This window comes from Vanacampus margaritifer, chromosome 4 (genome assembly GCF_051991255.1).
Source record: "Vanacampus margaritifer isolate UIUO_Vmar chromosome 4, RoL_Vmar_1.0, whole genome shotgun sequence".
NCBI classification, from domain to species: domain Eukaryota; kingdom Metazoa; phylum Chordata; class Actinopteri; order Syngnathiformes; family Syngnathidae; genus Vanacampus; species Vanacampus margaritifer.
In genome coordinates this window covers 3,365,001-3,378,099 of record NC_135435.1, presented here as the reverse complement: position 1 = coordinate 3,378,099, position 13,099 = coordinate 3,365,001, and the positions used below count along the sequence as shown (strand labels likewise).

General features: G+C 40.8%; 1 protein-coding gene across 2 annotated transcripts in view; it reads left to right on the top strand.

The window, feature by feature from the left end:
• The window catches only part of ccdc102a (coiled-coil domain containing 102A), a 39,575-nt gene that overhangs the window by 13,882 nt on the left and 12,594 nt on the right, over positions 1–13,099 (top strand). Inside the window, exons 3-7 of one of the 2 annotated variants that reach the window (XM_077564188.1) lie at positions 2,619–3,008; positions 5,714–5,964; positions 9,785–9,893; positions 11,435–11,551; positions 12,762–12,971. In XM_077564188.1, coding sequence (XP_077420314.1) covers positions 2,619–3,008; positions 5,714–5,964; positions 9,785–9,893; positions 11,435–11,551; positions 12,762–12,971 — 1,077 coding nt within the window. Of the gene's footprint in view, positions 1–2,618; positions 3,009–5,710; positions 5,965–9,784; positions 9,894–11,434; positions 11,552–12,761; positions 12,972–13,099 lie in introns of both variants that reach the window. The other variant, XM_077564187.1, reaches the window with a different exon arrangement.

The window sequence follows — 13,099 nt, the reverse complement described above, 5'->3', positions numbered from 1 at the left end:
TGCTCAGGTTTTCTGCACAGGGGGCGCTGGTCAGGTCACGTTTTATGAACATCTCGCTGATGGATGCCCCCTCTCAGTTTTTCTTTGGGCTTGAGAAGAAAAATGGACAAAGGAAGATCATTCATTGCTTACGCACAGGTAGCCGTTCTGAAGTCTCAGATTCTTCTGGGATTAAGAAATATGCTGCCGGTTTCTACAGAGACCTTTATAGGAATGAGTGGTCAAGTAATCCAGAGACACACAGCAAATTTTTAAGCGGTCTCCCTCAGGTGAGCCCGGAGCAACCCCCCCAGTTGGCGGCAAAAAATGGTGGTTTGAGTGCCCCCTTCGACGTCCGGAGGGGGGTTAGGCAGGGCTGCTCTCTCTCTGGGATGCTTTATTCTCTGCTCCACAAGTTAAGGGAAACTTTAAACGGTGTGTACATCCCCCAGTGTTGTATGTCTTTCAAACTGTCTGCCTATGCCGATGATGTAGTGGTTTTAACTAAATCACAAGAGGACATTGATACTTTAAGAACAGTTGTGACAGGGTTTGGTTTTATTTCATCTTCGCGAGTGAACTGGGGGAAGAGCGACGCTCTCATGGTGGGAGAGGGACTGAAGGACAAGCTCAAATTGCCGGGCAAACTGGAATGGAAAATTGGGGGTTTTAAATATCTGGGCATCTTTTTGGGGGATGAGACCTACAAAAAGAAAAACTGGGATAATGTGTTGGAGGCGGTGAGGGGGAGGTTAAAACAGTGGAAATGGTTGCTGCCAAAAATGTCTTACAGGGGCAGAACCCTCATCGTCAACAACTTAGTTTCGTCTTCCTTGTGGCACAAACTAATGGTCTTGGACCCTCCAGCCTCTCTCCTGGAAGAGTTGCAGCGCATTTTAATTGATTTCTTTTGGGGGGGCAGGAGGCACTGGGTTCCACAGAGCATCCTTTTCCTCCCTAAAGAAGAGGGGGGGGGCAGGGCTTGGTACATTTGGCCAGCAGGGGCGCTGCTTTTAGACTCCAGTTTATACAAAGGCTCCTGACTGGCCCCAAGGATGTTCTGTGGAGACCATTAGCCCGATGCACCCTGCAGCGTTTAGGTTTATGTGGGCTGGATTTTAGTTTGTTTTTAATGGACTTGCAGCTTCTCTGCCTTGTTTTTATCGGAGTGCTTTCAAAGTCTGGAACTTCCTGAACAAACAGTGGGCGGAGCAGGTCGACTCACTGTACTGGTTCATGCAAGAACCTGTCCTACAGGGAACCCTACTGGACTATCCTAGCTGGGGGGGAGCGACTCTGTCCAAGACCCTTCAAGCTGCAGGGGTCGCAACGCTTGGCAGAGTGGTGGAGTCTCGAGGACCCCGCTCCGCTGGCCTCCATTCTGGGGCTACATTCCTTGAGGGTCGTCAACCAGCTGCTGAACCACTGGAAAAGAAGACTGGCTGGACATGTGCGCTCCCTCCTCAGTCTGTATGGCAGTGGTTCCCTAACTCCGAACCCAGAGGATGGCTTCCCCCACATCGGCCTGCTCCCAGACTTGGGTGACTGCGGTGGCCCCCTGCTGGAGAACATTCCAGCAGTTTCTTTGGGAGCCGCGCCCGGAAAACAATTTTGCCGAACAATGGTCAAGACCTTACACAAAAACAAACTTAATGGACGCTTGGACACTCCATGGTGGAGAGTTATAGACGATAAACTGAAGCCAGCTTGGGGCACCTTATACAAGGCCCCAGTGGTCAAGAAACACGGCGATGTTCAGTGGCGGATCCTCCACGGCATCGTGGCCGTGAACTCCTATATATCCGCAATAAATCCAGCCGTTGCGGATACCTGCTCCTTCTGTGGACACAGGGAAACAGTATTTCACTGTTTCTATCAGTTTGAGCGTTTGCGATCTGTTTTTGATTTGGTTGATAGGGTTTTTACTCAATGTAAAGTAGCTTTTCACAAGCACTGTTTTATTTATGGTTTTAACCACAAGGGCCAGCTCAAGAGGGAAAGCCAGGTTTTAAACTTTGTTTTGAGCCAGGCCAAGATGGGTGTGTGGTTGTCCCGAAAAAGGAAAGTTGACGATGGGGCAGAAGTCGATCCCACGGTTCTGTGTAAAAAGTTGATGAAGTCCAGACTCTTTATTGATTTTAGTTTTTACAAGAGAGCAGGAGATTTGGATAGGTTTTGTGAGATGTGGATTGTTAACGGGGCACTGTGCGACGTGAATGAGGAGGCGCTATGTTTTAGTGATGTTTTGATGTGAAAGCTTTTTTATTTTTTTATCTATTTATTTAATTGCTCTTGCCGAGCTGTGTGTTAGGAAAAGAATGTAAATAAAGAGCGGCAAATAAATGTATTTTTTCAAAATCAAAAATCAATCTTCTTCTTCTCCTTCTCCTTCTCCTTCTTAATCTTCTTATTGTCATTATTTTATTATTATTATTATTATTATCATTATCTATTTCTAAAATTAATTTAAAAAATAACAGGGCAAATATTTTTTCATGGTACTGCCACCTATTGTTACCTTGGGTCTGCTCTTATAGTAGGATTTAATTGATTATTTCATAGCCTTGATGGCTTCTTGTTATGCAAACCTAATTAAGGTGACCAAAATATGTGTGAGATTGCTAACTGTTTTCACCCAGGTTCGTGCAGAGCGTAACCGTGCACGGGATGAAGTCCGCCAGCTGAGGCAGAAGCTGGATGTTCTGACCAAGGAGCTGACCAGTGTTAGACGGGAACGTCAAGAACTTGTATCAGAGAATGAGATGCTACGAAAGGATGGGGCACAACTTCACAGTGATTTAACAGCGCCTCTTTCAATCATAAGTTCTGCCTCCTCCCCTGCACACCACCTCTGTACTTTTTCTGCCTCTTCCTGTCCACCCATTGCACCCTCTTCCCTCACCTCCTCATCCTCTTCAACGCAAGTCAATACTGATTGCAATCTAGACAAGTTAGGTGAGGGAGTATCTGCGTCTCCCGAGCCCGAACCGGTGAGGGACATGAACGCACAAAAAACAGGGCAACAAAAGGTGAGATTGCGTTTTGTATTCTAAGATTTGTTTTTTGTACATTCTAGACCACTGCTTCTTTTATATTTCTTTTCACTTTTATTTCTAATATTCACAGTTCTTTTTTTCTTTTTTTTAATGGTGCAAGTATAACTCATGAGATATGTTCCCTAGACTCTATATTAGGGCTCGGTAATCAATTGAAATTGAATCGTGATTTAGATTTGAGCTTCTCACGATTCACAACAAAATATTGTAATAGAAGAAAGTACCATTTGACATGGAAGGACCACAATACCTCTTGCCGCCAAAACAAAACACGACATTGTGTAAGTCATGTTTGTTTCTACTTACAGCTGTTTACATGTTCCTCAGACCGACTTTTGGGACAGATCCACTTGTGATGTCAAAGTTACATTTGTGTCCCTGAACTTATGTATAATACATTAATACATTCTGGACCAACCCCCCACACCCAAAAAAAAACAAATACAGTGTTATTCTCAGGATAGAGTAACCATAATTGTGTGGTTGTCAGTGGAAGCAGAGGAAGTGCTGTTCGAATAAGCCTAATTTCAGCCAGACTAATTTCCTGTCTCTTTCCATTGCTATTGTTCTCATTCTTCCTCCCCATAGTATAGTTTGAATTTCCTTGTTACCTTTTGGTCCTCTCTTTAGAGTCGAACTTTAGCATAGATGTGAAATTTTGGCGCCTTAAACATGTTTTCTTTCAAGTTTGATAAGTGTGGACATGGACCTACTTCATAGTGAAAATTATTTGAGGTTGCATCTGTTGGAAATTGCTACTATTGAATAATGTGACTAGAATTGAAGTTTCATAGTACAGTAGCTGCAGACTTGTCATATACTATATGCAGTGGCAATAAAATGTCTACACTACACCGCTGTGAAAATGCCACGGTTTTGTGATGTAGACAAAAAGAAACAAATATTTCCAGTGCTATTTCCACCTTAAATGTGACAATCTGCACAATGCAATTGAAAAACAAACTGAAGAATTAAAGGGAACTCTAGCATAAATATGCACCCCCTCAAACGAATACTTTTTTGTTGCAGCAGCGCATTTGGCTTTTATCACAGTATTTTTAGGGAGGAGTCAATCAGTGTAGCACATCTTCTTGTGGCAATATTTGCCTACTCTTTGTTGCAAAAGTGATCCTAACTGTCAGATTTTGAGGGCATCTGCTGTGAACAGCCCTCTTTAGATCACTCCACAGATGTCCAATTGGATTCAGGTCTGGACTCTGGCTGGGCCATTCCAAGACCTTAATCTTCTTCTAATGGTGCCATTTCTTTTGATGATTTGGATGTGTAGGCCTACTGTTGGTCAGTATAATGCTGAAAAATAACGTCTTTCTTCATATTCAGTTGTCTAGTAAAGAAGTCTGAAGGTTTTGTGCTAACACTGATTGGTAGCCTATTTGGAACTGTTCATAATTCCCTCCACCATGACTAAAACAGATCCAAAACAACCTGATGTACCACCACAGTGCTTCATTATATTATGTTATATTATATTATATTACATTACATTACATTACATTAACATGACGACACATTAAAAGGATACTTGACTCATTGAGCCATTTTCAGCAGCAAATAGTTAATATTTTGTCCAGAATGAATTTGGTAACTTCATTATTTTTGATGTACAATTAATACCTTTAAATACAATTTTTTTCCTCTTGCTGTTAACTGAAGATGACATCACCTGTGCTGACGAAGTAGGAAGTAGCTAGGACCTAGCTCCCATGGTGCTCGTTTACCTGCTAGGGACTAAAGACAAATTTTTGCAGGGTTTTTACTTTCTGGACCTGGATTTGCCACCTCTGAAAGTAGGTAACGACCAATCATGGCTCCGTTTGCTGACCAAACCCAGAATACAGGTGAGCCATGATTGGTCGTTACCTACTTCCACAGGACAGGTGATGTCATCTTCAGTCGACAACAAGTGAAAAAATTAGCTTTTAAAGTTAATTATAGAAGAAAAACAATAAAGTTATCAAATTCTTTCTGACAAAATATTAACTTTTTACTGCTGAAAATGGCTCGAGTCAAGTATCCCTTTAAAGCTGAAATCTGTTACAAAAAATTCACAAATGACTGGAAGCTACACAGCCAAGACATGAAATGAAGACAAAAAACTGTTTAAATTAAATTATTATCGTTTCATGTAATATGCCAATGTTACATGAAACGATAATAATTTAACACTTTCAATAGTGTTTGGGCCAACAGAGAAGGTCTTGAACATCCTAACTGACAGTAGTTAAATAAAATCAAAACGATACAAATATATTTATATGTAATAAAATAGATATATAAAATGTAAAACAAACCTTCATATAAGGATAGAAAAAAACATCCTCCTGACACAAAAAGATTTAATTTCTTTTCAAATAAATTGTACAAGTAATATGTCAAATTAATGGTGGACAAAGCTTGTATATGATTTATCTTGTTTTCCTTTTTAAATCACAAAAAAAATGGCATTTGAACACAGGTGTGTAGACTTTTTATATCCACTGTAGGATCTTTTCATAGTTTAGGCACATACTGTTAAAAATAACATTATTGGGACTGAGTGTATGGCTGTAATTTATGAACAAATCCTATTTTGGTTTTGTTCAAAAATAATAATATTTTGCTTAGGCGGTTTCAGTTTTCACTACCATATTTTTTAATGCTGTTGTTTGTATCAGCAGGAAATGGAGCGCCTTCAGTCTGTGCTGCATTTACGAACTCCAGTAGGCGATACTCAAGGGGCGCGGGACAGTCAGAGTGGCAATTGTGCCGTTAATCCACCTGGCACACGCTCATCTTCTGGTCTGAGCCGGCAAGAACGCAGCAGGCAGCTGTGGGGCGATATAAGCACCACAGATGACGACTTGAGCAAACTTCATGCTTTACAGCTTCGTCTGGACGAGTCCCAGAAAGTCCTGTTGAAGGAGAGAGAGTAAGTCAGTTTTACAATTTTTGTACTCTAAATGATCAATGGTTTGGAATATGCCTTACCCACTTGTATCTTCGGGGTACTCAAAATAAATTTATAAACTTGACTCATACATCTATCTGGCCATACAGTGATCTTGGGTTGCCAGCTCTTGGGGGTAATAGTGTAGGGAAGTATTTCGGGGTGTGGGGGGAATCACATTTGATAGATAGAGAGATAGCTTGATACTGTAGATATAGCGATAGACTAATTCAACTAACTCAAATTTTGTCAAATCGATACATTTTCAGACAAAGCTGCGGAAACTACTGAAAACACTAATATGCATGCCAGGCAAGTACCACACACATGCACACCAACTCCTTGTTTGTGCTCCTAGTTTTTTCCCCAAACTTATTTTTAATCTTCTCGACATATATTTAGGTTGACAATTCCTCTTTAGGGAGTAATGGTGTGTCAGCTGATATCATTCAATGTACATTTGGTTCGAATAAGCCTTAAGAAGGTCATCATCTTGAGCAGCACGTACCGTATGCACCAACAGCTTAGTGTTCCACCGCTGTTATTTTGAAGGTGATGTGTTTGCGCACGTTTGCCCTCTGTTTTCACAGACTAGCGCACATAAATACTGTATGCACTCCTTGTCTTCACAAAGAAATATTTTTGGTGTGTATATATAGAACACCATCATTATCAAAAATGTCCACTAAACTAATCTTTAAATCAAATCTAATGTTATTATACTTGCATGGCTAGTAAAAAGACAATGAGACAATTCCTTTGCTCTGCAATGAATAGAAACAACATCAACAGACAGTCGCAAATCCCATTCACACAGAAATGACTAGAAACTAATGCAGATTTTCCCAAATAGCACCACACCACACCGATTCCGTTGCTTTTCCATTACAACAGGCGCAAGGTGGGATCAATTAAACTGTGCAGGTCTGCACTGCTATGCAGGGCTATTCGGTCCCTGTACGACCGATGTCAGAGTTTGGTCCGCATTGGCAATAAGTCGAATTTGTTTCCTGTGAGGGTTGGACTCCGCCAAGGTTGCCCTTTGTCACCGATTCTGTTCATAACTTTTATGGACAGAATTTCTAGGCGTAGCCGAGGTCGTTGAGGGGGTCCGGTTTGGTGGCCTCAGCATTGCATCTCTGCTTTTTGCGGATGATGTGGTGCTGTTGGTTTCTTCAAGCCGTGATCTCCAGCTCTCACTGGAGCGGTTCGCAGCCGAGTGTGAAGCGGTTGGGATGAGGATCAGCACCTCCAAATCCGAGACCATGGTCCTCAGTCGGAAAAGGGTGGAGTGCCCTCTCCGGGTCGGGGATGAGATCCTGCCCCAAGTGGAGGAGTTCAAGTATCTTGGGGTCTTGTTCACGTTTGAGGGTAGGTTGGAGCGGGAGATCGACAGGCGGATCGGTGCAGCGTCTGCAGTGATGCGGACGCTGTATCGGTCCGTTGTAGTGAAGAAGGAGCTGAGCCGAAAGGCAAAGCTCTCGATTTACCGGTCGATCTACGTTCCTGCCCTCACCTATGGTCACGAGCTGTGGGTCGTGACCGAAAGAACAAGATCCCGGATACAAGCGGCCGAAATGAGTTTCCTCCGCAGGGTAGCCGGGCTCTCCCTTAGAGATAGGGTGAGAAGCTCGGTCATCCGGGAGGGACTCAGCGTCGAGCCGCTACTCCTCCACATTGAGAGGAACCAGTTGAGGTGGCTCGGGCATCTGGTTCGGATGCCTCCTGGACGCCTCCCTAGGGAGGAGTTCCGGGCATGTCCTACCGGCGGGAGGCCCCGGGGACGACCCAGGACACGCTGGAGAGACTATGTCTCTTGGCTGTCCTGGGAACGCCTTGGGGTCCCGTCGGAGGAGCTGGCTGAAGTGCCTGGGGAGAGGGAAGTCTGGGCTTCCCTGCTAAAGCTGCTGCCCCCGCGACCCGACCCCGGATAAGCGGAAGAAGACGGACGGACGGACGGACGGAGGTCTTCACTGCACGTTGCTCAGTGCCCGCTGCTAAAGTTCTGCCATAACATTTCACGGGTGGCGAGTCTCAGGCATCGGCCACAGTTTTTGTGGCCATTCAAAATATGAATTGTCAACTGTAAAACAGTCATTAAAAATAATTATCTGCTGCGTGCGCCTTGGCCTCTATGGGACAGTGTGCATGCATGGAGACACACACTTCCATATTAATATAACAGTTTTTTAAAAACAGATTATGAGGGATATATGCCTGTCAGTATTGTTATAATATGTGTATGTTACTAGAGCATTTGCGTGAATATTGTTCGTTTGACAGTAAATCCATCCCGTAACATGTAATGCTAATTTTTGCTAGCTTGTCAACATGATTTCCCATGTATTGATAGCAATAAGCTGGGGATGTTTCTAAAATGAAATGTTGTATCTAACAATACATTGCGTATAATTGATTTTGGTTTATATTTAATTTTACAGTTAACTTCAACTGTGGTGTCAGTAGGGTGACCAGATTTTCATCATTTAAAACTGGGACACTACAATGTCGCTGAAAATCAAATATACAATAAACTGTCACCAGGAGCTATTTTATAAAAAATTGAATTGCAAGTCAATCTGCTGACTGCTAGTGTTTGTGTCATTGGTATTACTTTAGCTAAATGCGGTCTTGGTTGACAGTTCAACAGCGCCGAACAAATCAAAGCACTCGTCATTATCCAACTTTTTTTTCTTTTTTCTTTTTGCTCGCTCCAATATTGTGGCAATGTTACCTCCCAAAAAATTGTATCCTCGGCCCCTTCTTGATTTGACATTTAGCTGTTCTGATTTTGGTGCATCAAATAAATTATGTTTCCCAGCAATGTGTTCACGCACTAGTCATGTTTGGTGTATTGAATGAGCATTTCTATGGATGTTCGAGATGTCCTACTGTTTGAGTGGTTATTGAATGCACCTGGAGTCTTTTTGTAGGAAGGATCAATTTTTTTTCAGTGGTAACTACATTTGCACAACCTACCTCCCAATCCCACATTGTAACTTTGCAAACGTGGCACCATCATCTTGCGTTCAGTCTGATTACATTGACCATGATTCTTAAACATGGAAGCAGGAAATAGTTCTACTGTAGATCCGGTGTGACATAGACGTGAATGGTAAAGTGTATATGAAGGAATTTAACAGTTAAATTGGTTAGGTTATTAGGTGTGATTAGACAACTTCAAGCACAATCAGGGAAGGCAAAATAACATACAGTAGTATGTCACATGCTTGTTGCAAGCAACACAGCTTTCACAACACAAGAACTTGCATACACTCACCAGGTGATTTAGCACAGTTTTTTTTCTTTTTCGATTCTAATGGTTTTTTTGCTCGCAAGAAGCCAAAATTGCAATCATGATTACATTTCGATTAATCGCCCAACCCTATAAAAAGGTTGAGCCATTGTTAGTGGGGTCATAAATGATAGTGCTGGCTTTATTTATTATAAATCTTTCATCTGGGTCAATAAAGAAATTGCATGGGTAAAGGAATGAAATAATCTGATTCAGCCACTCTAGTAAACAGGTTTTAATGCCATTTTCCAACTAACAAGTTTAAACAGAACTATGAAGGCGTCAAAGTATTTTTATTTTTATTTTCTCTCTCAAATAATCTGAGAGGAGATTATTCTTGACGTTTCAAACATTTTACGGTGTATACATGTTGAGGTGTAAGGTACATTTGTTATCAAAGACCCACTAGAGGCTTTAAAATCCAATTGTTTAGAGTTGATTTGTGTGTTATGTGTTTTAATATTTTGCAATGAAATTGATTTGTGTTATGTTTTTGTAAAATCACAGAGACAAGCTTGCATTAAGTAAAAGCATTGAGAAACTGGAGACAGAGCTCAGTCAGTGGAAACTTAAATATGAGGAGCTGAGCAAGACTAAACAGGAAGTCCTCAAACAGGTAAGCGATACATGGTTTCATTGTTGTACTTCATTATTTTGTTCCTGATCCACACTTTTATGTAGTTTACCCAACACACATGACTTAGATAGTTTTTGGTATTTGGTGGTTGGTGATATTTCAAGCGGGAAAATAAGGGAAAGCTTCAGAGTCTTCAAAGTTATTTTAGTTAACTAAGACTAACAAAATAACTAAAGCTTGATTTTTAAAAAAAAAAAAAGCATTTTCGTTTGCGAAATTAAACAAATAAAATTTTATTTTTTAAACTGAAACTACATTTTAGATTTAAAAAACTAATTATAATTATAGTGAAAATGTCCTTAATCTTTGTCTTTGGTAATTAATTTAATCATTTAATAATGAGCCTTTAGGGTAGATTTTAAATGTGGTTTAAGTATATTTATTTCAATATTAACCGGAATAATGACTTTTGAAAGTGAGTCGCACCGAAGTGACATCATCTAGTAGTAGCAGCCAATAGAAATGTGATAGATGACATCGCTCCTAGGTGACAATTTTGTATGTTTTGACTTTGGGCTCCAATGGCTCGCCTTGCCTGCTTTTTCATTTAATTCAGCCGAAACGCAGCGCTAGGTAAGAAAAGCGTTACTTTTTTCATTTTACCATGGTATTTATTAAATCTTGCTCACAAGTAATACACTTTTTTTTAACGAAAACTAATACTAAAACTAAGCATTTTTGAAATAACTAAAATAAATAAAAACTAGGGATGTCAGTTTAACGTGTTAATTAGATTTATTAATATGCTGCAAATTAATACGTTATGGAAAATTTGTGCAATTAAAGTCCCACTGACAAGCAATTTGGCTTTTATACTTAGAACACCCAAAGGGCAGCCCAGCGGCTGGATTAGTCTCACCATTTATTTGCAAATGAGGAAATAACTGTCTCCAAGTGTCTTAGTTAGTTTTGGATTTACATCCAAACACAGGTGTGATCAGCTCTACGATTTGACTTTTCTAATTTCAATACCTAAAGGGCAGCCAAACTGCCAACTCAACAATGACCCTTGCCTTATGGATGCTAATGGCGCCTCTGGATTCCTTTAGTCAGCTTCCATGCGTTTGAAATTTGGCCCATTGAGTGACCCGTAGCCTGCAGTGGCACATCACTTCCTACCTGTCCCACTAGTCAAAGACATGGACGTGACTTGGACCTTTGAATGGCAAGTTTATTTATTATAAGAACAAAGATGGGACTATTAACAAGAACACAGTGATTTGTACCTTGTGTAAAATAACATTTTCTGTAATGTCCTAGAATTCAAATTCTTTTTGGGTGGACCTTTAGCAGATATGAGGTTAAAATCGATTAATTGCCTGCTCAATGGTTGTTTGGTTTCCCCAATATGTGCCTGTGCATTCTTCACTGCACTTGACTGCATACACCAGATTGCTTTTCTGAGTATGGGGTGTCCGGTCGTTTGGGCTAGATCAACCTTTGTCTCAGGGTGTTACCAGGTGTCATAATGTTTTGGTACTTTTTTTTTCTCCATAATTTGCCTCTTCCATTGCCACCAGCTGAATCTGTTGAGGGAAATGCATCAAGATGAACTCGGTCGCATATCTGAAGACCTGGAGGATGAACTTGGAGCTCGTACCAGTATGGACAAGAAACTAGCTGAATTAAGAACTGAGGTAAAAGGCTATTCTTTTCCCAGTCAATTAATACTCATTTGTAAACCCTGTTGGATGCAAATTGTTTGAAACCTCAGCTACTAAATCGTTTAACTCATTCAGTCCCAGCCATTTTCACTGAAGCAACCCCCTTCGCTCCTGGCTGTTTTACTGGATTTTGACTGATTTTGCAAGTCCCACAGAATATTCTGTTCTATTGTTATAAAAACATAGAACCTACCAAAAGAAAGATTAGAGTCTCTTCATTCATCAGGAAAAAAGTGTATTTGTATCTGTTTTGCAGCAATTAGCATTAGAATATAGATAGCATTATTTACAAACCTGTTGAAAACACTGGCAAAAAGAGCTTGTTGCAACATGGCCCTGGCTGATCTCTTATACTCTGCTGCCACCGCCTGGCCGTTTTTTGTAATAACGACCATTGTGTTAAGCAACCTCTTCATGTCAGAAGCTGTATCAAAGCCTCCTTTATGCTTTAGTTAAAAAAAAACAACAACATTTTTTTAAATGTATAAATACGTTTTTGGGGAGTGAAGGACAAAGTATTAAAAAACGCATTTACACGTTTTTGGGTTTGAATGAGTTAATATGGTATTCTTAGCAAATTCTTGAAGTCTGAATACATCAAGCCAACGGTCGGCCAACATGGCCGACTGTCGGCCAACTGCCACGACAGCCGACAGACAGTCCAGTTAAAGTGACGGCGGACATACCGCAACAACTTATGCTGACAACAAACTACTATGTACTTTCTGTGTATACATGATAAGATATATCATTGGTGGCTTCCAAAAAAAGGTAACCAGAATCTTTACGGCCGCAGAAGATCATAAGCGCAAGCATATCGGCTTCATTTTCACTGTTGATACCACAGATTCAAAATTGTCGTTTCCAAATGTTGAAGGAACTACTAAGTCCACTCATCCAGAGGCAAAACATCAACCAACGCGATTATATCTCTGTTAGGAAACATCTGATGGTCTCACTGCTTTTTTTATATAAAAATCAGGGGAACACAAAATCAACATTAAACAAAAATAAATAACTAAAATATGAAAGAAAAAAATGTACATACAACTTTGTGGATGTTAATTACAGCATGTATGCAAGTTTCCACTGGGACATTCCTAATATATTTCAATCCCACCACTCCTGTTTAAACATTGGTTAAGTTTTATGAAATAACAAGTCAAATATATGTGGCTCTCAGATGGAGAGATTGCAGGTAGAGAATGCAGCAGAATGGGGTCGCAGAGAGCGTTTGGAGACAGAGAAACTGGCACTAGAGAGGGACAACAAGAAGCTAAGGGCTCAGACTGAAGACCTGGAAGAACAGATAGCTAAGAAACGCCGCCAGGCTGCAACAGCAATCGACACTGACCTCAAGGCCATCCAGACTGAGTTGTTTGAGAAAAACAAGGTAACAAAAAAAGGCAGTAGTATACACATTTATCAATAAAGCAGGTATGATGATAAATTTGCTTTAGTCAAAAAAAAAGCATTACAGAATTTTACAGGAAAACAAAAGTCCTTGGGTGAAGCCGCAGC